This window comes from Lynx rufus, unplaced genomic scaffold, assembly GCF_022079265.1.
Source record: "Lynx rufus isolate CCGP_SWC_20201006 ecotype Redwood Valley unplaced genomic scaffold, mLynRuf1.p SCAF_2, whole genome shotgun sequence".
In the NCBI taxonomy this organism is placed as follows: Eukaryota; Metazoa; Chordata; class Mammalia; order Carnivora; family Felidae; genus Lynx; species Lynx rufus.
In genome coordinates this window covers 51,787,585-51,814,282 of record NW_025814834.1, presented here as the reverse complement: position 1 = coordinate 51,814,282, position 26,698 = coordinate 51,787,585, and the positions used below count along the sequence as shown (strand labels likewise).

At 36.7% G+C, this 26,698-nt stretch overlaps 1 protein-coding gene across 4 annotated transcripts in view; it reads right to left on the bottom strand.

Moving 5' to 3' along the window:
* Window positions 1-26,698, bottom strand: part of PDE1A (phosphodiesterase 1A) — a 323,710-nt gene that overhangs the window by 73,261 nt on the left and 223,751 nt on the right. For all 4 annotated transcript variants that reach the window (XM_047084618.1, XM_047084613.1, XM_047084615.1 and 1 more), the window contains exon 2: window positions 19,888-20,001. In XM_047084618.1, the coding sequence (XP_046940574.1) occupies window positions 19,888-20,001 (114 nt within the window). The remainder of the gene's footprint in view (window positions 1-19,887; window positions 20,002-26,698) is intronic.

The window sequence follows — 26,698 nt, the reverse complement described above, 5'->3', positions numbered from 1 at the left end:
TAATATAAAGAGTAAGCAGATAAATATCTTTATATATATAAGCTATATATATAAAGGCTAAGAAAGAATATTTCCATCATTCACAAACACTCTGTGGTAACTACCAGCATGGATTATAAATCAGACAGATGACAAAGGCACAAATCCATCTTATATTAATATTCAATTAACAAAGCAAGTCAATTGTACTTCCTGTTTTGAAATATAAAAAGTCATTGGCAAGGAACTAAAATGCCTTTTTAGCTATTATGGATCTAAATGCCACACTGTCTTTCCATGTCTTAATAGCTCTTTTTTCTAAGGTGCATTTCGCTTTGAAATTCTTTATTGCTGAATCACAATCTATTGTATGGATATACTAGTTTGTTTATACATTCAACCAAGGTTACCTTGGTTGATTCCAAGTTCTGACAATTACAATAAAGCTGTAAAAATAGTTGTATGCAGAGTTTTCAAGTTAATTTGAATAAATACCAAGGACCACAATGGTTGGATTGTATGGTAAGAGTATGTTTTGTTTTTTAAGAAACTTCCAAACTGAAGAAGTGGCTGCATTCCTACCAGCAATGAATGAGAGACAGACCAAGCCACCATCATCTCTCTCCCGGTCTGCTGCAGTAGCCCCCTACCGGTCTCCTGGTCTCCTTGTCCTGATGCCCTTCTGCAGCCAGAACGCTTCTTTTAAAGTATGAGTCGGGCCATGTCAATGCCTAATTCATAATGTCCTACATAGCTCATCACAAGCTGTGTCTCTCTACCTTCATCTCTTAACCAGTTTCCCCTCACTCACTTTGTTCTAGCAACACTGACTTCCTTGCTGTGCTTAACCCTGCCAGGCTTCCTACTGCTTTTGGGTCTTTGCACTGGCTGTTCGCTTTGCTTAGCATCTCTTCCCAATTTGAGGGGATCATTTTCTCACTGTATTCGGGTAAAGAGGGCTTCCTTGACTCCCCTACTCAGTTAGTTAACACCTCTATTCTTTTTGTCCTACTGTAGACTTCTTAGCACTTGATATCATGTTGTATGTATACTAGTTTGTTTATTCATTTTATGTTTCATCCCCTAAACTGTAAAGATCTTGAGAGCAGAGAGTTGTTCTGATTTTGTGCATTATTGTATCACCAGCATCTACAACAGTGCATGGCACAGAGTAAGAGATGAACATGTATCTCTTGAATAACTAGAAAACATTCAGAAATATTATAAGTGATTACCTTTGAGGAGTAGTATGAGGATAGGAATGATAAAAGAAATTTTAGTCTTTAGAGTCCTGTATTATCTGATTGATAAGCAGCTGTAGCAGCAGCATGGGAGTAAATTCACTGCTGTGAATCATCGTCTTCATTGCCTTTAGGTTAATTTGCCCTTGAATAACCCCTTAATTTTTGAAGCAAATTATGGGGAATCATGCATATTTGGTGTGGAAAAGTCATTAAACATTTTTTATGGCATTTTGAACTATAGGCACAGGAAAAAGAAATTTTAAAAATTCTATACACTGTTTGTATGCCTTTAGCCAAGAAAGTCAATACAGCAAAACCTTGGATTGTGAGTAACTTGTCTGCGAGTATTCTCTGCAAGGTAGTAAACATTTCTAATAAGTTTTAAATTGACAAAGGAGTGATGTCTCACAATACGAGTAGTACATGGTGCCGAACATCACATGATCACAACTGAGCCAATGTTTCTTCTCTCTCTCTCTTTCTCTCTCTCTCGCTTGTTCACTCGCTGTGGAACTGTGGGTGATCATCAATGCAATGTCACATTTCTGTGAAATGCTCAAAAAGAGGCAAAAGCAAGTGTCATTAGATATGTTCCTTGTTAAAGCTGCACGAACAGAAAAAGATGCCATTGAGCCAACAGACAGCAGTGATTCCATTAGTGATAGTGAAAATCATCCTACATGATAACCCTCCTCCTCTCGTCTCCCTCAGACCACCCACGAAGGTTTTCAAAGGTAAGTCACAGGTTAATTTGTTAATTTTTCTTTATATTTCCTATTTTCTTTATTATTTTGTATCATATTACAGTACTGTGATCATTTTTATATGAATATTTTTGGGTTGTGGAATGAATCATCTGAGTTTCCATTATTTTTTATGGGGAAATTCGCTTTGATATACAAGTGCTTTGGATTACAAGCATGTTTCCAGAACACATTATGCTCACAAACCAAGGTTTTACTGTATTTCTGTTAAATACTAACTCATATATTCCTTTCTCAACTATAGTTAAGACATTGTTAATGAAGCTATAAATAAGTTGTAACAGATTCATGAAGGTGATTATTCCAGTTTAGAGAAAAGAAAGTTGAATAAAAGACATGTGAATAAAGACATGTGAATAAAACCTAAATATAAACACATTTTAAAAAGCCAACACACCTAATGGCACATATTTCTCCCCACTCATCTCCATCTCTCTCTTCTCCCTTATTCATTTTCCCTTTCCCTGACACCTGCCTTGTCCACTCTGTCTTCCCAGCTCTGAGCACCACAAGGACTCTTTAGGTTTCATTTGATCTTGCTAGATATGGAAGAAGCAAAAACTATAGTATAATGTGGAATAACAGTCTTGGGCTTTTGTTAGAGAATGATCATAAACAGTTTTCTTGAGACATGTGAAAACACCTGAATATTTACATAAGATTATGCCACATGTAAAACACATAGGACTATGCTTGGCCCCATTTCATTTTTGGAATAAATGTGTACAAGTTGATAAAACTGGATCCCAAATACTATAATTAATTTTGCTTTCAAAACCTCCAATGGTTCAATTGCTCTTCATCCTAATGTTAGGTGGCAGAGTGAGCGTAATTGTTTGTATCCTGAGTGCTCTTAAAAAATACTTTGTGTTTAAGAATCTTACAACCTGAAGACACAGTCATTGGTGCATTTCCCTTAGGAATTCTTAAAGTGCACAATATACAAAAGCAATGATAAAGAGTATATGTGTAATATGTTATCACTGTTGACTTCTGAGAAATGCTTCCTCTGTTTCTTTTTTTAGTGCCAAAAGGGTCAATAAAGCAGAAAGTGAGGGGTCCTTAAGCATGGGTATAGATGGGGGGCCATGGAGCCATGAAAACTGACCTCCTGCCCAATCATTGCTCAACTGATCCTCGGGAGCTATTTATACCCCAAATTTTCTCTTGAAATCAGATGACGCAACTCCCAAAGGGCTTATATTTTGAACTAGAAAATCTGCAGGGGAAGGGACTAAAGAAGGAGGCGGCCACGGAAGGAGAGGTCATGAGATTTTGACTTTTACAATTATATCAATGAAAATATTTCTGTCCACAATGGACTCTTGGAATATGGTTACATCAGTGTACCCACACAGTTATTTCCAGGCAATTGGTGCCCACATTTACACCTACTGAGTATTAAAATGCAAGTGTTGAATGCAATTAGACACTGGCTTTGTAAGTTTGAAAATGTATCTTCCCTGCTTTACTCTTCATATAAAGGACACACTTCAACAAGCAACTAAGTCATTCAATTCTGCCCCTAATGTTTGCTGGGCCCAAGGCAGGAGCACATTTCTCTCAAATACCATATAATTAAGTATTTTAAAGTTATACATCAAATGAATACATTATTAAATGTGTTTTATACTCCTACCTTTTAATAAGCTTCATAAAAGCCTGGGTAAGTTGAGTTTGAATCGAGAATTCTTAACTCCTTGCATGACAAGCCTGAGCCAACTGGCTGTGGCTGCCCCTCTGCACCTGTCTAACCTCCTGCTCAGTGCCTTACTATGTAAGCAGGTGGACTTTGAAGCCTTCCCGTATACTCTCATCAACCTGCCCAGCTTTGAAATCAGCTGCTTCTTGGCCACTCTTTAGGGGTGATGGGATGCACATACCAAGAGTGTCTTGGTTCCCTCAGGGGGAAAGACCTAAAGAAGAAGCCTGTTAAGACTTGGGAGACAGGCTAGGGAATCTTTGGGCAGAGAATTCTGGGGTCTCAGTGCTCAAAATATGGGAGAGGAGCACAGTGGGCAGGACAGGGAATTCCACAGTCCAAGAACCTAGAAGAGGGAGAAGAGCATGAGTTTCAGGTTCTTCTTGGCTTGAAGACCTGTCACCCTAGGGAAGGGGCACACCAAAAATGAGCCATCATTGAGCACTCCAAAATGAGAGGCAGTGTCCAGAAAAGCTATTATAGTGACCTTGGGCCAAGGATGGTATTGAACTCGTACATGGTAAATACCTTCTAAGTGAGCCCTCCAGGGATAGCTGGGGGGAATTAAGAGAAATTGATCATTCTGCAATATGGGTATTTGGGTGTGTGTGTGGGGGGGTGGTAAGTGGTTCTCACACAGGCAAATCCATTAGTGTTATTTCTTGGATTAATACATACTTATGCTCTGAGCTGACTGCTGCCCCCCCCCACCAAAAAACAAAAATGAAAACAAAACAAAACAAAACAAAACCCTAAGAGTAGTACTAAAGTTTCGCTCAGACCTCAGAGTTATCTGAGGATAGAGATGATAATGCTGTTAACTTTGTTACTTACTACGAATCAGATGAGGAGCCAAGCTTTATCTAATTAATCCTCACAATATGACCATGATGAAAATACAATTATTATCAGTGCCCTAATTTTACTGATGAATAAACTGAAGCACAGACACCTTAAAGGATTTGCTCAAAGTCATACAACCAGGAATGGCTGTGCTGCTTTTTGAGCTCAAGTCTGTCTGATTTCAGAGTTTGAGTTTTTAACTACTCAGCTATTCTTTCCCTCAAATGCATGTTTTCTTGCTAAGTTCCCAGACTACCTTCACATTAGGCAATAATATGAGTGACCATTATTTACTATCTCATCTCTACCATGAAATTTAGGGTTAAAAATAATTGATCTTAAAAAAAATCATAAAGAAATTTGATTTTTCAAGTCCCTGGCCCACCAGAGAATTTCTGATTGGAGGAAGCTTAAATTTATTTTTCAAAACTGGTATGTTGAATCATTTTCACATAGAGAAATATATATGGATAGTAGAATTTCAGGGTACTTTGAAATACAATAAATTAAATTTTGGGATGAGAATAGGTGAAATGCCATATTGACTTGTCAGTAACCTACTTCCTGAGTGTGAAATACACTTGAATTAATTCTTCCAGGCTACCACCCAAGCACATTTATTTACTTATTTATTATTTATTCCTTGTTTTGTTCCAAAAAGGATTTAAGATGTCAGGCTTACAAATTTTTTCAACAGTTTTGTTGTTATTGTTGTTGTTGTTGGAAGTTTCCTTTCCTTTTTTCTGTCTACTTGATAACTTTCTTCTTTTGGTTTTATTAGTCTTTTTTTTTGAACTGTAAGAAGATGATAATTATATTTGAGTGACTATTGAGACTGAATATTTGGGTAGACAAGTTAGTTATACTGACCTTAGCTTAATTCTCAAGAGGCAAATCTTGGCTAAAACAAAACCAGCTAAGGAGAATATTAAAGTTCGATGCAGCTTTCTTCAAGGTCTAAGGAGGTCTCTGTGCTTCCTCCGTACCCATCCAAGGAAGCAGAGGCCTAGGCAGAAGAGGTTCCATCCCACAAAACAGGCAGAAGGGGCCAGGGGAATGTTGGAGGAGGAGTCTGAGGAGAAGTCAAGTTGCTTGGACAGTTGGGATTCAGATTGTATTTTTTGAGTCAGTTGGGAGATGGAAATGGAGGGAATGGATAAAGCAGAAAACTACCCTAGGCCTGACTGATGACTCTTGGCTTTTCACCAGAAAGTCCTCTTGGCTCAAAAATATCTTTGAAAACATTCCATTAGGCACAAAGCTTCACATTCTATTAAATACCAATGTTTTTGATTAATAAGCATCCTCTGGTTAGGAAAACTTCCCTAGAGTCGAACTCTTGGTTCCATCACCTTTTAGTTGTGTGGTCTTAGAAAACATCCTTCATCCTAACTGAGTCTCAGTTTCTTTGCCAATAAAAGAGAAATGGTAATAATCGTATCCCCAGTACTTGGGTTATGAGGATGGAATGGATAAATGCACAGAAGCACTTAGAAAAGTGTCTGTCACAAAGCAAGTCCTCAAAGAACCCCCATTATTTACACATCTGCATTAGTTAGTCTAAGCAGACTTCGTGCTTAGTTTGAGACATCGTGGGAAAAATTCAGCATCTCTTGTTTAATGCCCCTAATCTATGGTGGAATTTCAAAATGACTTTGGAAAGCCAAAGAATAACATAAAGAGTCTATGGATTGGGGCACCTGGGTGGCTCACCCAGTTAAGCGTCGTACTTTAGCTCTGGTCATGGTCTTGTGGTTCATGTGTTTGAACCCTGCATCTAGCTCTGTGCTGACAGCTCAGAGCCTGGAGCCTTCTTGGGATTCTGTGTCTCCCTCTCTCTCTGCCCCTCCCGTTTGTGTTCTCTCTCTCTCCCCCCCCCCCCCACACACACGTAAATAAACATTAAAGAAATTATAAGAAAAAGAAGAGTCTAGGGGCACCTGAGTGGCTCAGTTGGTTAAGCGTCTGACTCTTGGTTTCAGCTCAGGTCATGATTTTACGGTTCATGAGATTAAACCCTGTGTCAAGCTCTGCACTGGCAGTGCAGAGCCTGCTTGGGATTCTCTGTCTCCCTCTCTCTCTGGTCCTCCCCAGCTTGCACTATCTCTGTCTCTCTCAACATAAATAAATAAACTTTAAAAAAATTAAAAAAAAAAGAGTCTATGGATCAGAAAGAGTCAGTGGGAGGAATTTCCAAAAATAATTTTTACCTACTTAAAAATTTTACCTGGTAAAATAGGCAAATTCATAGAAATAAAAACTAGAACCAAGTTTCCAGGGGCTGAAGGGAGGAGGAAAGTGGGGTTTGTCATTTAACGGGTACAGAATACTTTGGGATGATGAAAAAGTTGTGGAAGTTGACAGTGAGATGGTAGAACAACATTGTAAATGTACTTAATTCCGCTGAATTGTACACTTTAAAGTGGTTAAAGTAGTAACTTCGATGTTTTTCACATCTTATCACAATACAACAATATCTACTTAGTATTGATCTTCCTGCCTCATTGTCCAGGGAATAGATTCTTCTAATTGGAGAAGTGAGACGTGAGAGAAGGGCATTCCATTCTTCATCTACCTGTGTGTCTTTCCAAGGATTACTGAGAATGCTAGGTTGGAGGAAAAGGGTGGCTTGCAGGCCAGAGATGAAGCCTAAGAGCCAATAGTTTCCCAGATCTGAGACAGGTGACCACACCACAAATCAAAACACAGGACTGCCTCCCCTGTGCCCAAGACTCATAGCTGTGAGGAACTGCTAATGTCCAGTTCAGCACCTCTTGTTTAATTCTCCTAATCTATGGTGGAATTTCCCGGTTGAAGGAGGCATTTCGGCACAAAGTTATCTCATGTACCAGTCAGGACAATATTTGGGCCACATTCTTAATAAAATCTTATGATTCTAACCATTAAATTTCTAACATTCTTTCACTTTTTTGTAGCCTCATTTTGACATCCTTGAAGGCTGTAGTTCTCAAAAGGTGGTTCCTAGACCAGCAGAATCAGCAGCACCTGGGAACTTCAAGGCTCTACTCCAGACCTACTAACTTAGAAACTTTGGAGGTGGAGACCAGCACTCTGTTTTAACAAGTCCTCCTGATGACTGTCATGAACACTGAAGTTTGAGAACTGCTCTCACCATTTACGGCTTGCCAATTAATGGAATACCTCTGCCAAGAAAACATGATTCAGTTACATTCCATAACATGGATTTAGCAGCACTGTTACTTCCATTCGCCCAATATTTCACTGTCGGAGATAAAGAATGTTGGTGAACTATCAGGAAGGTACCTTAATTAATAAATATTTTATACTGATGTTACAAATGAGAATTATCTGTATGTTACTTAATTGCAAAATACAAAAGGTTATTTCTCAACTGAGCAGGGGTGAAGCATGGATAATAAGAGTTGCAATATGCTTGGAGGACAGGAGTGTGAGGAAGACAAAGAACGTATTTCCTTCTAAACCTAGGAGGCCAAAATATGACAAGAATGACAAGAGGGAGTTAACAATAGCCAAACAGAATAGCAAAATAATTATCAATGTACACAGACTCTCCTTCATAAATATTTGTTGAATAAATGAATAAATGTATTAAAACATGGGCAGAAAATCTCTAGTTTTAGTGGTTGTTAAACTTTTCAGATATTTACAGTAATTAGTAGAGGGAAAAAGTTCATTTTTGTTGTTTATTTTGATGCATATACTATATATGTTAACATTTTCAGTCAGGCCCTGCTTTATATGTGAAAAGATGATATCCCAAAATATTTTTACAAATATTTGCTGTTACCCTGTGGCCCTTTGTCCATATAGAGAGCCGATTATATTTGCTGACTCAAGTTATATATGAAACACAATTATCTGAAGGGGGAAAACTCCTGTTCCTTGAGTTTCAAAATCTAGATACCAGACAAGGAGGAGAGGCTCAGCCAAAGACAGTGGAAGACTATATAATGAGTCAGAGTAGGGTTTCCATTCCTATGCGTGTGCAAAGACGCCCTCGGTTACACAAGAGAAGTCACAAAGGAAGACAGAAGGGATCTTGAGAAGGGATGCTGAATCCTGCCTGACCTTCTCCAAACAGAAAAACCCTGAGGAGGGTGACAGCATACCCCCAAATAATTTCTCAGGATCCTGGAACAGAAGAGAGCTGAATGCCTCACCCACCTCCAGCCCCCACTTCTGAAGGGAACTGGAGGACAGCAAGATCCCAGTGCTGAGCTGGTTGGTGTGTGTCTAGACAGACAGCCTCAAAGATGATGGTGACTCAGCCCAGATTGATGGAGATGGCAATGAGAGAAAAGTGAGGGAGAGTACACAGAGACAAAATATACTTGGGAAGTAGGTTTGCTGATAAAATATGGTAACAAATAAGGAAATAATGCCCTTGTATTTAAAGAGAAAAGTCTTAAGTATTTGACTTTCCAGTACTCAATCCTTGCCAAAGGACCATGTATTGTTGTTTAGCTGTATCATGGAATCAATATGTTTTGTGGGCTACCTTGGAAACTGAATCAACCTATTACTTGTTTTAAAGGAAAATAGAGTGTGAATCATGAGTAGCTAACTTAGAAATCATACATTTGTGTTAGGACTTATTAGGATAAGACGACTGCCTGGATGGCTTAGAGATTAAGAATTTGAGCTTTGAAACAAGGCAGACCTATGTGGCTATTAGGATGCTCTCAACAGCAAGTGACATCATAGCTAACCTGAAGTGGCTTAAATAATAGGACCATTTATTATTTTCCTTCAGGAGAAAACTAAAGGTAGGTTGACTCCAAGAAGGGCTTATTTTTAAAGTCAGCAGGTGGATAACATCATCAAGGACTCAGGTTTCCTCCATCTTTCTATGCTGCCAACTTTTAGTGTTAGATTTAGCTTTATGCTTATGGCAAGATGGTTGTATCAGTTTCAAGCATCAAACTCAGATACAGCAAAACTCAGAGGCACAGGACTCCTGTTTTATGGAGAGGAAAGCTTTTGCCCACAGTCCCATCAGTCTTCCTTTTATATTCCATTGATCAGAATTGCATCATACATCCATATATAAACTCACTGGTTAGGGAACTGGAGACTAATTACTAGTTTAAATCAATTAAGATTTCACTCACTGTGACCCTGGGCCTGGAATTGGTCTTCCATGAATCATTTGTCTTTGCAGAGAAGAGTAAATAATTAAAAAAAAAAAAGAATGAGTTATGTTGTCAAGGAAGAAGAGAAGAATGAATGTTGAATTTAAGTTTGAACTTGTCTCTGACACTTAATAATTATATGATCCTAAGCAAGTCCATTTACTTTCTTCATGCCTCAAGTTTCTTAACTTTCTAGTGGAAATAATATAAATATCTAATTTATAGGATTTTTTGAGAATTATATGTAATCATAAATGCAAACTGCATAATAAGTTTCCTTGGGTATAATTAATTGTCAAACAATTATTATTAATATCATTATTAGGAAAGAATAATATTTAAAGTGATATTTTTTCAAATCCAGTAAATATTCATTTATATTTTATTGACCCCAGGGGCACCTGGGTGGCTCAGTCGGTTGAGCGTCCCACTTCGGCTCAGGTCATGATCTCGCAGTTTGTGAGTTCGAGCCCCGCGTCGGGCTCTGTGATGACAGCTCAGAGCCTGGAACCTGCTTCAGATTCTGTGTCTCCCTCTCTCTCTGCCCCTTCCCTGCTTATGCTCTGTCTCTCAAAAATGAATAAAAGCTAAAAAAATTTATATTTTATTGACCCCAAATTTCACAAACAGTAAGATCTTATATAATACATGGAGCTCTTTCTTGTTTGTCATCTCTCAAAAGATCTGGTCAGATTTTTTTTCTCCCTTTTCACCACTGAGGCTGTTTTTGAAAGTTTGTAGAAAGTAACACACCACAGATGGACGAAAATATGAAAATCACCCAAAATGTACCGGCACTTTTTCTAAGCCTGGTTTTCACACTCCATCCACAGGGTGAGAACAGCCTACAAACACATCACTCCAAACAACCACCCCTCCCTACAACTCACACCATAAAAATGGAGTTCATAAAAATCATAATTTGCTTTTTAGTGATTCACTGAGCTCCAACAGTGTCTTAGCACATACCTTTCAACTTGATTTCCTCAGAGACCCCTCCAAATAAAATCAGTCTAATACATAAGGCCCATATCTGTAAATGCTCCCTCACTAAGCAAATGATAAGCAGCTTCCTCCTATCACCCTGCTGGTGGCCAGGGTAGGTTAGGCATGAGCAGATCTTTATAAGGGACTTTGTAACCATGGATAAAACCACAGAATTCCAGAACAGAAAGGGGCTGGAGACTTCATCTTCCACGCAAGAAAACCAGTGACTAGAGAAAGAAGAAATCACAAACACTTGCCCAGGGGCTTATCCTTAGTAGGAGCAAAACCTGGATAGGAGTTGTTCCAAATCCCACACAGATCCTGATCCAGGTCCCCTACGTGTGGTACTAACATAATTTTCACTCTAGAGAGGACAAAGTTGTTATTGTTTAGTGGAGTACTTTCCACCATTCTCAATTCTTTGGCATGAGATTTATTTTATTTTCTTAATATAATTTATTGTCAAGTTGGCTAATATACAGTGTATACAGTGTGCTCTTGGTTTTGGGGGTAGATTCCCGTGATTCATCGCTTACATACAATACCCAGTGCTCATCCCAACAAGTGCCTTCTTCAATGCCCATCACCCATTTTCCCCTCTCCCCTGCTCCCCACATCAACGTTTAGTTTGTTCTCTGTATTTCAGAGTCTCTTACAGTTTCCTTCCCTCCCTTTCTGTTCATAACTATTTTTCCCCTTCCCTTTTCCCCATGGTCTTCTGTTAAGTTTTCCAAGTTCCACATATGAATGAAAACATATGATATCTGTCTTTCCCTGACTGACTTATTTCACTTAGCATAATACCCTTCAGTTCCATCCATGTTGCTGCAAATGGCAGGATTTTATTCTTTCTCTTTTTTGGCATGAGATTTATATAAAATTGATCCCCTACCTGGCTCATGAGATGTTTGACCACTGCATTTGTATAACCACCTCCCCTGGATATACTGTTTAAGGGACACACGTATTACCTGACTAGAATCAATGAAACATAAAGGTTATGTTTGTCAGAGCCTCTGGAGAGAAACCTTTTGTCATTCCTGCTGGATTTGAAGGTGTGAGGATACAAAGCTTGAAAATACTATTGCCATCTTCCTACCACTCAAAGGATCAGAAGGAGGCCACTGCAGAGCAAACAAAACACAGAGGTGGGTCCCTAGACATCATTTTTACCTGGAGTCACCTATGCTTATAGTTAGTACTAGCCATCAATGTGTGGACAGTGAGAGTTTCTTGAAGGTGGTTTGATTGGGCTTCCTGTCACTTATAATTGAAATATTCATGAAAGGTGTTCATTAGTCCTCTTCTTTTTCCCTTCTTGCCTGTGCTGGCTCTAAATGTCCATGGAGTACACATGAGTCAGTGCCATCATGATATGTGCAGGTTGTAGTGATTAACCACAAAGGGTTTGCTCTCCATTGTCACATTGAACCCATAGTTTTATAGTCCATGGTCTATATTTTGGCCATAATTATCGTAGCACTCTTACCCATAAAGAACACCTGAGTTTAAAATAAATACTAATTAACCTTTCTGATTTTGCAATGTTACTTACGTTTTGCTTATATGAGGAGCCTTGGCTGTGTACTAGTTAGTAAGCTCCATCTTTATCTATATTTTCCACTTATGCTTTTCCACTTCTAAGGATAACTTCTCTACCTAATCTTTCCATAACTATTATTTCTCTTTGGCCCAAATCTCTTTTTCGTTCTTCATCTCCAGGCTAATGGAAGCCTTCCATTCTATGCAAAATATAAAACAAATAAACAAACAAACAAGTAAGTGTTCCCACTAATAAACTGTTCTATTTATGCTTTTTCCTACACTAGCAAATTCTTGAAAAATAATCTAATTTCTTCTTGAGCCGTTCCATAGTAATTCTTCACACTACTATAATCTGGGTGGCTTTTCTCTCTACTGAAACTCCACTGAGTCATCAGGAATCTCCTAACTGCATCCAGTGGTTCTCCCTGTGGCATTTGATTTACCCTTTGTAGTAACCCAGCTCCCATTGGCTTTTGGTGCTTCATATCTTCAGATATGCCTCCTGCTTCTATATCTGTTCTTCTGATGTCTCCTCTCTAGTAACTTTCAGTGCTTTTCCACATCTGTCCTTGACTACCTTCCTACTCCACACCTCTATTTCACATTTCATTCTGTCCCCTGACTTCAGTTACTAGGGTTACATAGTGACCATATTGAGATGGAACTCCAAGAGTTTTTGAAGGCATTTGGAAGTGAGAAAAATGCACATTTGAAAAGTCAAAAATAATGTGTTGTTTTTCTACAGAGGCTTTATTTTATCTACAGAGGCAAACTGCTCTTTTGCATAATGAAAAATCTTTTGAATAGGTCATTTAGTTATATAAGAATAAAATGAAGGCCCTACTCTGGCATACAGAAGATTGATACAACATAACTACAAGAGGCTAACAATCTCTAAACAGTAATGTACACAATGTCCTCCTTGGGAGCACAGCTGCAACACTGCAGATTCAGTGTATTTTAGAAAAAAATGTCATTTTTTTTCTAAATATGGATTTACACTGCATAGTCTTTGAACATAATTGTTTATCCTTGAGATGAATGCACAACTTGACATTAATTTTGATAGCCCCTTTTTCTTTCTCTTGGCCTTGGAGCTTGAGGTCCTGAACTCAGGATAGGAAAATATGTTGAAAGGCACTTCCATAGGGGATAAGCTGGTTTCTGGAAGATGGGCTTCGACTTTAGAGGATTCAGAGAAATCCCTGGTAGAGGACCTCTGTGGAAAGGGTTGAGTTTTGGGTTCTGAAAGCATCCATCAGGAAGGTCTTACAGCAGTTGCAGCTGACTCTAGCATCAGTTTAGGGAACTGGAAGCAGGTATTGAGCTCATGCTTGGGAGTGGAACCCACCTATAGATTTCTGAATTTGAGGGAAAAGTAGGTGACCTGCAGGGGAGCGATACATCATTTTGAAGCCAGAGGCCTGGCTGCAGAGGAAAGTGATAGCCAGGGAAGATGGGTAAAATAAGTAAGCACTCACTGGCCATTCTCAAAAACTTTAGGATGGGGATCATGTTGAAATAGCAAAGGAGTTCCAATTATTGAAATCAAAATAAAGCATGAAACAATCAGACCTCTGTGCTATAATCCCCAAATGCTCATCTTTGATACTATATTTCCGAACTTCAGTGCTCCTATACCTAGCATTTTCCAGACATTAAAAAAAAAGGAAGTCCTTTTGTTAGAAGTCATGCATTTAAGAATGAGCATGGGGAGCTTTGCCAAAGAACAAAATTCATTAACTTAAAGGAATACCTGCAAGTCCAATCATATCCAGGTTGGAATCTCAACTCTGTACAATTCTTACTCCATGTTAGTTCCTCTGATTATGACTTAATGCCACTACTTAGTGTTTCCTCCTACAATCTGTCCCCGTGCTTGGGTTTCCCTCTCTAACATACAACCTCCCTGTTTCTTGTTTGCAGCATTTGTCGTTGTGCTTAGTTTGATCTTCCTGGCTCTTGACAGCTCTAGCCACCAACTCTGGGTACAGTTGTGCTCCTGATTCTACTGACCAGTGTGTCTGGTATTCATTTCAGGTACTCAGTAACTATTTGTTTCATGAGTGAATGTTCCTTGGTAAATCCCTGCACTCAATGATTTCAAGAGACTTAAGCTCCGAGGTGCCCCTGACTTCACTTGATTTCTACCAGAATAACTCCGGGAATTGCTGATTGACATCAATGCATTCATGCTCAAGTTAATCTCACAAAATGAAGAACTCTTAGACTTAGTAAGACACAGAAGTCAACTGAGAACGTTTTTATCAAGAGGCATAGCCTATTAAGATTCCTTTCCAGCAGTTTGGACTTTGCTTTAATTTCCAGGTAACTACATCCACCTGTCTTCATTTTTTTTTCAGGATCAAAACCTATTTTTCAGGAAATTATTTTATGTATTCACTAGGAAGTATAAGTTATATATCTTAATACGATATGTATCCTAGAGGTATCTGCATTTTTATTAGTACAGTAAAAATAGTGTCTATTAATTAACTTTTACTCTATCAGGTATTGTGCCGCTTTTAATCCTCAGATCAGCCCTATAAGGTTAGCATTGTCATTATTCTTATTTTACAGATGATGAAGCTAGGAAATAGAGAAGTTAAGTAACTTGCTTAAAGAAAGGAAGTATTGAATGGAGGATCCAGGTTTTGAACAACCGATTCTTTCTAAATCCAGAGTCAGCACTCTAACTATGGTAATTCTAAGCCTTGGATCCATTCACATTAACAAAATGAAGATATAAATTATGTTGTTCAGTGGTATTAGTAAACATAATATCCATCTCTGTAAGTATCCCTCCCAGACAGCTGCCTCCCCTCATGAGTAGCAATTCATGAGGCCACGGATGCTACTTTGCCTGGCAATATCCAAATCTAAATAGTGACAATCAGACAGATTTTTCTGTCTCTCTCTCTCTCTTAAGGCCACATGTTTCTGGATTACAACTGTTGCCGCTCTGAAAAACAATAGCCTCTAGGGACACATCTGAAAGCAGGACTCATAAAATACTTGCATTTACATTTGAAAATGTCTTGTTAAAAAACCAACAAACACTTGTATTCATTTAGGAAATTATTCTATAATCCTTCAAAGAAGGTCAGAATTCAAATTCTGTCAGAAACTCTGTTTCTATTTTTCTTATTTAAATCACCCTTTAAGAGAGATGTTTTGTTTTGATTTGTTTTCTTAACTGAAACCCTGAAATTACCAAGGCTTAGCAGAAAAAGGGACGGGTATGTGTGTGTGTGTGTGTGTGTGTGTGTGTATGTGCGCGCGTGTGTATGGGTTTTAAACTGATTCATAATTTGTTTTGTCCTGCTTTATTAGGTGTTGACCTTTTTGTGCAATCCAGCCCAAATTTCCAAAAAAAAACATGCCTCTCTGGAATACTCCCTGAACCATTTTTTTTTCTAGAAAGAGAATTTTCCTTTAAAAAATGTCACAGAAGTCAGCAGGTTTTTAATTTAAAGTTTAAAAGCAACTAAATATTTCTTCATCCCTCTTCCTTCTAAATCATTATGTTTTACTAATATTCCAAAAGCAAATGCAACTTTAATAATTATATACACATCTCAACAGAAGCATTCTCAATTTACTGCTGTGTCTTACTAAGTCAATTGGAAACATGATATGTATCCTAGAGGTATCTGCATTTTTATTAGTACAATAAAAATTGTATCAAGCATCAAGCATTGTTGCTTTAAAATTTCTTGGGCTGTTTTTTTTTTTTTTATCATAAAGTCACAGCCTTAGAAGATATACAAGAGATACCCTTAGGTTTAATGAGGGACATGATTGTAAATGTTAATCCACAGGCTCTCCAAAAACATAAATCCTGACTTGTTGCATTTCCCAGTTTCCACAGTGTAAAGAAATACTCCCACTGTAGCCAATTTCAAGCTACTGATGTGGCATCACTGAAGGCAGAGTTGGAAGTGATGCAAACACCATCCACACCACTGGTTCTGACAACCCTGACAGTACACGAGCTTTCCTCAGAATTTCCAGGAAGTCTCCGAAGTTGCCCAAGTCAGATGTTAGTCAAGGGAAGCAGATGAGAATTGTGCTTAACAGCCAAGCCCTCAAGGTGGGTGCCCAAGCCCCTAAATCCATTAAGTTACTTTCTGTGTTCCCTTGGGTGGGTTGTGTAACTTTTCTGTCAACGTGTTTCCTCTTATGCATGAAGTATATAAAATGGTAATAATGTTTCTATCCCATGGGATTGCTGCGATAATTAAATGAAATAGTGTATTAAAATGCTTCAAAGATTTCTTGGCACAGAGCAGGCTATAATAAGAGGCTTTTAGTTATAAATTTGGGTGTTGCTTTTCCAGGATCTATCATTCCAACTGTCAGAATGTTTTACGCATTGCCATCTTAATTTTTCAGAGGTCATTAAAAACCATCCTGCTCAACAGTAATAGCCCGAGAGGAGCCAGTTATAGAAAAAAGAGCACTAAAAGCAATAACAGAAGTCATACCTTAGTTTCTGTGCCTAGCTTTGCCAAAGCCTAAGTCTGTGACCCTTGGAAAACATGTTTACTTCTAGGAGCTTTGGTTCTCTCATTGGTGAAGTGAAGAAAGTAATGGTAATCCTGCCAACTGCATCAGATTGTGAAGAGACTAATGTGAGCCCTTGGAAGACGGTCCGAATGTGGGTTATTATTATTAATCCAGGTTAAAAATCAAGACGCCATGGAAGCATGGAAGCATTAAAATAAAATAGTGAAGAGGTTTATATCATTTGAGTAAAAGTTGGGGATCATGTAGTGTTAAGAACTGGGATTTTTTTTAGAAAAGAACACACACACACACACACACACACACACACACACACACACACCCCAGTTCTACCATGAAGCAGTTAAACATTTTTTTCTTTCCACAAAAAAAACCAATTTTGAAATGAAAGGAATGATGCTTACAAATGTAACATGTGTAAATGAATTAGGGATCATGGAGAACTAAGTTAACAAAATATCTATAGAATCATAATTTCTGGAAGGAAATACAATATAAAAATCTATCAAATGAAAAGCAAGATATTTATGAAAATTAGATAGTTAGCATTATGCCATCATAAGATGGATAATGCAAATCTCCAATTCTTTAAGGTAAAAGTTCTTTAGTTTTATAAATAAATATAAAAAATAAAATGTCAAGGACTGGTTGAAGAAATCTTAAACATAATGGCCACTCAATTTGTGAATAATAAAAAGCACACATGAAAATGAAGGAGTAAGGAAATTACAGGAACATCAGATTTTTTTAAATATACAAACTTTGAATCTCTTTTCACTTAGAAGAACCATATACGTTATATACGCACTCAGTGAAAGTTAACGAAGAAAATAATTCTGCAAATAGTTTATGATTCTAAAGTGTGCCTATGATTTGCCCCCTAATTTATGAATCTAAGTCATGTTTTAACTGAAAAGTTCTGTTAACAGAAAAAAAATCACCTGTGCAACATAACCCGCACCATGTTCTTTTCTGTCCATTATTAGTGAAAATTCTCATCTGATATTAAAAAGGTCAGTGACATAAATGATATATCATGATATAGGAAGATCTCCAAGTTTCCTTATTTAAGGGGAAAAAAACGAAGTAAACATTGTGTATATAGTGTGCTACTTTCCATAAAAGCAAAACAGAAAAATACGAAATAAAAATTTGTAATAGATCATTGGAAATATACATAAATTTATGAATTGGAAATATAAGTAGATTGGGGTGGGATAAGGGTGGAGGCAAGGTGTTCATGAGGCACCTTTTCCCTTATTTTGATTTTTTAATCATGTGAATTATTACCTGTGAAACAACAGTGGTGTGTGTGTGTGTGTGTGTTTCATCCACTACTCATAGACATATAAAACTTCAATTTTAGGGGTGCCTGGGTGGCTCAGTCGGTTAAGTGGCCGACTTCCACTCAGGTCATGATCTCGCGGTCCGTGAGTTCGAGCCCCGCGTCGGGCTCTGTGCTGACAGCTCGGAGCCTGGAGTCTGTTTCAGATTCTGTGTCTCCCTCTCTCTGACCCTCCCCTGTTCATACTCTGTCTCTCCCTGTCTCAAAAATAAATAAAACGTTAAAAAAAATTAAAAAAAAAAAACTTCAATTTTACATCTGGCTTAACAGTTCTCCCCTCCCCCATGCTCAGGCCTGACTCACACATGGACACCTGCAGAAGGGAAGGGGCATAATGGATGTTCACTCTCCATGTTCCATCACCAGCACCACTCACTCTGCTGTTTCTTACCATTCAACAGTGTGATAGGAGTGGCAGAAAATTATAGGAGTCAAAAGGCATTACACGACTGATGTGTTTGTTGTCATCTATGTGACAAATGACCAAATACTGGTTATTTTTCTCTTCTGGGAGCTTTTGTGTATCCTTCAGAGAACTTGCTATACCAAGAGGTTACCTTGACCATTATGTGTTCTCTGATATCTGGGTTGAATCTTTTATCTCCCTCATTCATTCAACAATCACCACATACAGCCTCTTTTTCACCTTCTGAAGGCAGTTGCCTTTCAATACTGGTCAATACCTTCAAAAGACCTATACTGCATCTGCTTCATGACTTTGAAAAACTTAGTGCCTTTTCTATGCTAAGCTCTGGAAGGAGTTTATTCTCTCCCTCCACAGTGTCCCTTTTACATGTGAATTTAAGGTAGTCTGAATTAGCTTGCCACCTTTGACTCTGTTGAGATGAGAATCAGGAACTGGTCTCAGTACCCTCTAAACTGCTAGAGACAGTGCACAAATCTCTTACAAACTGTCATATCATACTCCACTAAGTCTTCTATCAGCAGTAGGATCCTCAGGACCCTCTCTTGAGGTTCTGAGGTAAGTATTCCCTTAGACAAAAAAGGGGAAATGCACAGTTCTCTCTTAAGGCCAGGGTTTTTTAACCTCCATACTATTGACACATGGGGGCTGTATAATTCTTTGTCGTGGGGGATTTTCTTGTAGCAGCATCTCTAGCCTCTACCCATCACCAAATAGTAGCACACTCCCATCAACCAAACCAAAAATGTCTACAAACATTGCCAAATGACCCCAGGGAGGCAAATTGCCTAGTCAAGAGCCACAGAACTAGGCTAACAACCTTCTTCAAATAAATCCCCATTTCTTAATCTCCTTAACAGTCTGCTAAGCAGGAGGCTAGGTGATAAGGTTTAGGTGGTGATCAAATACACATTTGGGACTGTTTCTTAACAAGCCCTGAAGAGTGTCTAATAGGTATATCTTAAGAGAATGCATGGGCATGTGACACCCATTTTCTCAGAAGGAACTCTTAAATCTGGAAATAATAGGAAAATCCTTATATCAGTAAAAATCGGTACAAGCTTACATCTGTCTCTGATGTTTACAAATCTATGCCTAAGGACAATGAGTGTAGGAGGAGAAGAGACTCTAATGTGTTCATTTTATGACTTAATTGTTTGACTATTTTTTGATATTCAACTATTTGGATTAAAATGTGTATGTTTTTTAGAAAGAATCATAGTCCAGTTAAGTAGCTCTAAGAAAAAAATCTCTTTAAATTTTAATACGATTTTGATTTTGGTTTCATGACTAAGATATGCTAAATTCATGTTTGAGATAAATGAAGGCCAAGAAAGAGGAAAAAAGGGAGAGAGACAAAGAAGATCAAAGGGAAAGGAGGCTAAAACTTACCTTGTTTCATCAATATAAACAGCTTCCAACACAGATGCTGCATATTCAATGTTCTTCTTTAAGTCTACGACGTTAACATCACCTTTTTCCAGCTGCTTCACTAAGCATCTTAGTCTGTTTTAAAAAAAGTAGTCAAAAAAGAGAGAAATAAGAGGAGATTTATTATAATCATACGGAAAACAGTCTAATATTAAATACACAAATCAATTTAAATTATTAACATATCTTTCTAGGTCATCAAATAGAAATATTTTGAGGAGTTTTTTGATATAATTAAGATCAGTTTTTCTCACTTAGACAACTCTTAAAAGTTATATTCACCTCTCAATAATATTAGGGGTGTACATTGTTATTTCAGGTACTATATTTCAAGGACAGTCTTTCTGAAAATTGAAAACAATATAGATATTTCCATAAAAGTATGTTCCCAATATTAGAATTTATTCTATGGCTGCTCTGCTTCTTTAGAGCTGGAACTAAAAAATTATTTAAGGGTACTTTTTTTTTTTACCACTACTGTGGCAATTATTCACGGTATATAGCAATAACAAAAATGAAAGGCAAAAGATCTGAGAAAATATGATTATGATGAGAAAAAAATCTATGTATGAATGCTTATTATTTTTACTGAAATGATTTTTCACCTGAGGCAAATCTGTACAATATTTTCTCTCGCTTTTGTCCATACAATGATGTGTCCCAACTCTCTGAGGAATTTTAAAGCCTGGATCAACTAAGCCATGTCTGGAATCCTGACTCACAGAAACTGTTAGATCATTAATGGTATTGTTTGAAGCCACTAAATTTGGGGATTATTTTTTATGCAGCAATAGATATTTCATGAAGTGAGACAATACAAATTGCTACTATAAGTTTCTAACATTTTTAGAAATTTTTGTGCTTTAATTATAAACCAAGTGTTTCTGAAGATATTACCCTATCCTAGGCAGAAAAGGAAAACAAATTCCTTATTCTCTACATTGTATAGATAAAAAATGTGAAGACAATTTATCCATTTTCCCAAGTCAGCAGACAATTTAATTCCATTCCTGAGCAAAAGTATTTCAGAGAGAATGGAGTACATCTACTTTTAGGCATTGTCTTAAAGATAGTGTAGCAGATTTTCTGAAAACTTACTTTGGATGATTTCCAATATCAAGGCTAAGGGTGTAAAGACAAGTTAAAATTTTCAGTAAGGGTTTTGACAAATTATTTCTCCATAGGAAAAAGGCACACCTAGACTAAAACTTCTTATTCAGGAATCTACAAATAATTCTCTTTCGTATCATATGCTTTTATATGATAAAATATTAGCAGATAACCACATTGCAAAATAAAATCTATGTATTAATAAATTAAATACGTCTCATTCATATAGTCAGCAAAACAAAACAAATCAAAGATAACAACTAAAGCAGGTTACTTATGAAAACTAAGCCTGTCTGAATATGATGATAATGGAGTAACACATAGAGATTTTTGTAATGTGTATGACCTACGTACATTATATTTAGTGAAATTGCCTTTTATGTGTGAAAGCAAAAGAAAAGAATTCACAGGTCTGCAGTGACTTAAAAATATATCCCTCATGTATCCTTCTTGTGAAAAGTACCTGGTACAGCTTGGTTGTATTTCATGGTTGTATGACTTAATTTTAAAAGCAGTAAGTACTTCAGATAATTGCTTCTTTTCTTCTGAATAAATAAATAAACTCTATTTTTATTTGAGTTAGCAATCCTCTCCACTAAAAAAATCTACATTTTTTCAAGCCTTAAAGCTAGGTATAGTCCTTTTACAGCTTTCTGGCCAAGGAGAGTAAGAGGAGGTTGTTGAGTAAGACTTTTGGAACAATTATTTTGAAGAAGGCTAACTCAGGTGGAAGGGGTTCTCTTTTATCCTTTCCGGTTCCTCGCTGCCCAAATGCAGTGGAAGTGTCTGAAGATCCAGTAGCCATTTAGAGTCTTGAGGCAATCTGGCAATCGGAAATTACCCGAGAGAATGGCAGACAAGGAAGATGGAAGTGGCCTGAGTCTCAGGCTGGGAATCCACCCTAACGAAGTCACACACCTCTGAAGTTATTTCGTATGAGAAAACAAAAAAGAAATGTTGTGTTTAAGCTACTATTATTTTGAGACTTTTATGTGCAGCTGAGCTCAATCCTAACCAATAAGTCAAATGAATAAGAAATGACTCAGAATTCAAAAATGGCGAAACATCATAGAAAATGAAAGGGGATGCCCCAGGGAAAGTGCCCATAGACAGGTGCACTTCCACAATCATGACAGCCTGCAGTTGTCCTCAGGGGTATCATCCCATCAGCAGATCAGACCTGATGAAACCTCTGACAGGGAACATGCTCTTTCACAGAGACATCTTGATGTGGTTTAAAAACAAAGTTATGCATTTTGATATTTTAATAGGGGTATAAATCTATACTCTGACACAAGAAATTGCTCTGAAAAAATACTCCAAGAAGGTTTTACCACCTAGAAGATCTAGTTAGATAAGTTTATAAGTATAAAATCATAGTCACATCCACACACACACACACACACACACACCCCACCCACACACTCCTAAACTCACTATGTTGATCCAAAAGACCGGAAGGAAATATATATTTGGGGGTTACTAGGACTTCTTCCTCTTTTATTTCCCTTGCCTGTATGCACCTAATTTCCTTTAGTGAGTGCAAAGTTCTATTTACATAAAAAGCAAAACTATTGTATTGTAAAAAGACTATTTATAAACAGAACAGCAGGTTAATGGAATAATTTATGTAATTATTATTCCAATAGTGAACTTGCTTTTGTATTCAATTTATGCATAGAATAATCCCCAACCATCTTATTTAGGCTATTATTTCATTCTCTTTATAGATAAAAAGGTCAAATCTCTTTATTATTCATTTTCAAATGATCATAATTTCGAAACTAGTAGGTTCTAAAATATTAATGCTTTAGCACATATATCTATACAAATTTTTAATTTTTTAAGTTTATTTTGAGAGAGAAAAAGTGTGTGCACAAAAGCAAGGGAGGGGCAGAGTGACAGGGAGAGAGAATCACAAGCAGGCTCTGCGCTGTCAGCACAGAGCCCAATGCAGGGCTCAGTCTCATGAACCATGAGATTATGACCTGAGCCAAAATCCAGAGTCGGACACTTAACTGACTGAGCCACCTAGGCACCCCCAAGTTTTGTATTTTTTTAAAAAAATAACTATATTTACCTAATTACTCAGTCATCCTATGGGTCAATCTCAGAACCAAAACAGGAATCAGTCATGTGTAAAATGAACAGGTTCTCTTAATTTAATAAAACATCTTTTTAATAATGATTTGGTTTCTTTCATCAGAGTAAAGAAGCATGGTGAAAAACAGTGTTCTTAATGCTGTTCTTAAGGTCTAGGTATGTTCTTCTGGTTCCCAAAGTTTAGGTTAAGTAGACTTGTTAGATGTTCTAATCTGTGCAGTTTCTGGCCCACTAATCTGTGGTTGGAGACTCCACTGGCTACTTTGCTGGGTAGCAAAATGAGCATAGACCAGCTATTTATAGGTCAATGATATTGCCAAAAAGGTGTTGAAAACCCCAGTCAGTTAAATAGATATTAAGCATTTATTACCATGCCTGTGGCTCTGTAAATATATACATTTCTACATATAAATTATTTTATGTATTTATATACATATATATTAATACATATAAGAATATATATGAATGCATATATAAGAATGCACACACACATGTATAAGACATGGGCACTTGTGTGTGCACCACAGTATCTGTCTTCAAGGTATTTACAATCTCTGGGGGTAGCATGACATATGCACATAATATGGTCCAATGTTGAAATGCATACATTCCCCATTACTTCTTTTACACAACCCTGATTTTACACAACCCTAAGAAAATTGATTTAGTCATTGTTCCTCAAACATTCTCACATCATCCTAGATTGAAGCTCTTCTTTCTTACAGAAATACCTTTCTCCATGTCTCATCTTTTACTGCCTAAATCATGCTTAGTAAATAGGAATATCTTGGGTGTTACCTATATCATAAGTCCTTTGAAGATTACCATCCATTGTGTTCTCTTCCAACTTAGAAACTAAACCACACTTCATTTATTCCTCACTAAAAAAACTGAAATTTCTCTGGCTTCCTTATAATTTCAATTTTGTGTACATGATGTTTTTCCAATTGGTTTCCAATCCAATAAAAAAATGATAAGGACTACAAAGAAGCAGGATAATTGATCCATAATGAGGATAAAAATTAATCAGTCAAACTTGGCCCAAATATGACAAAGATGATAGTATTAGAAGGCAAGGATGTTAAAACCATCATTATTAAAACACAATTATGTAAAAAACATTATGCCAATAAATTCAATAATTCAAATAGAATGAACAATTTCCTTAAAAGACACAAACTATCAAATCTCAAAAAGAAATGAGTAAACTGAATTTGCAGTTTAAAGTGTTAACATAAAGAAACTTCAGGCCCATATCACTTCATTGGTGAAATATGAAAAAATATTAAGGAAAAATAATACCTGTTGTCTTCAAATTTTTCCAAAAAAATCCTATATCCTAATCCTAATCTTATGTCATTCTGAGAAGTCAAAATTGCCCTTATAACAAAACCAGATGAAAACATTAGCAGAAGAAGGAAGAGGAGGAAGGGGAGGAGGAGGAACAACCTATCAATAAATATGCCTCATGAACATAAATGTAAACAATCCTTAATACTTTGAGAAATCAAATCCACCAATATCTAAAAGAATAGGACATCATAAGATTAAAAAATTAATCAATGTAACTCACTATATTAAGAGACTAAATAAGAATGGAATAGACTAAATAAACAGGAATAGAGAAGAGCTTCCTCACTTGATAAAGGTTACAAAAATCTACAGCTAATGTCATAAGTAAGGGTAAGTGACTGAATGCTTTCTGCCAAACATCACTAATAAGGAAGGGTGTAGTCTCACCCCAGCTATTCATCACTGTACTGATGTTTTAGCCAATGCAATAAGGCGAGAGTAAAAGGCATCCAGATTGGAAAGAAAGCAATGAAACTATTTTTGTTCACAGGCAACATGATTCTCTAAGTAGAAAATCTGATATAATATGCCAAAAGTTACTAAAAGTATTAAATTATTTTAACAAGCTTGCAATATAAAAAAAAAAAAGAAAAAGTCAATATCCTTTCTATATGTAGTCATGGGATAATCTGACATTAAAATGAAAAGCAGTATCATTTAAAATAGTACCAAAAAATATGAAATTCTTTGACATAAGTCTGAAAACTGTATGGAAGCCCTATACACTGAAAACTATAAAACATTACTGAAAGGAATAAAAGTAGACCTAAATCAATGAAATGCATGTGTTCATGGATTGAAACACTGAATATTGCTAACGCATAATTTTCCTCAAATGTAACTACAGAGTCAATGCAATCCCAATAAATGTCCTAGCAGGTTTTTGTTGTTGTTATATATATTGACATGCTAATTCTAAAATTCATACAGAAATGCAAAGAACCTAGAATAGTCAAAACAAATGTAACAAAAAGAACAAGTTGGAGGACTTACACTATTTCAATACTTGTAAGACTTTAAGACTTATTTTAAATTTTTTAAAATGTTTTGTTTATTTTTGAGAGACAGAGAAAGAGCATGAGTGGAGGAGGGGCAGAGAGAGGGAGACACAGAATCTGAAGCAGGCTCCAGGCTCTGAGCTGTCAACCCAGGACCTGACACGGGGCTCAAACCCGTAAACATGAGATCATGACCTGAGTTGAAGTTGGCTGCTTAATTGACTGAGCCACCAAGCACCCTTTCAAGACTTATTTTAAAGCTACAGTAATCCGTACAGTAAAAGCATAATCTGGTACATTATTAACACCAAGAGAAGTCTGTAGATCAATGGAACAGAATATAACCTAGAAAGACAGCCACAAATATAGAGAATTGATTTTGGAGAAAAGATACAAAGCTAATTTAAAGCTAATTTAAGCTAAGTGTAAAAAAGACAGCCTACATAATAAATGGGGCTGGATAAATAGAAATACTTATGTGTAAAAGGAACTTTGATCCATACATGTACCATAGATCTAAATGTATATGCTAAAACTGGGAGCCTAGAAGAAACCATAGGAGAAAATTCTGTCATCTTGAGTCAGCCAAAGATGTCCTATACACAACACATAAAGCACTATCTATAGAAAAAGTAGTAAGTTAAACTTCATCAATATTAAGAACTTCTGTCCTTCAAAACATTGTTAAAAGAATTAAAAGAAAAGCCATAGACTAGGAGAAAATATTTGCAAATCATGTATCTAATAAAAGATCTGTATCCAAAACATCCAAAAGAACTTGCAGAACTCAATAATAACAAGACAAACAAACCAATACAAAATTTACAAATGATTTGAACAGACTCTTCATCAAAAAACATATATTCATTGCAAACATGAAAAGATGCTCAAAATTACTAAGTATTAGAAAAAATTCAAATTAAAACAATAATAAGATGCAATCAAACACCTATTAGAATGGCCAAAAGTAAAATAACTGATCATACTAAATATTAGCAAAGACGTAAAGCAACAAAAATTACCATACACTATTGTTGGTAATATAAATATGTACAATCATTTTGAAAACAGTTTCTTAAAAAGTTAAACATGTATCTACCATATGAATCAGCCATTCTATTCTTTGGTGGAGAGGAAAAGAAACATATGTCTTTTTAGAGACTTGTACACAAATATTCATAGAAGCTTTATTTGTAATAGCCTTCAAA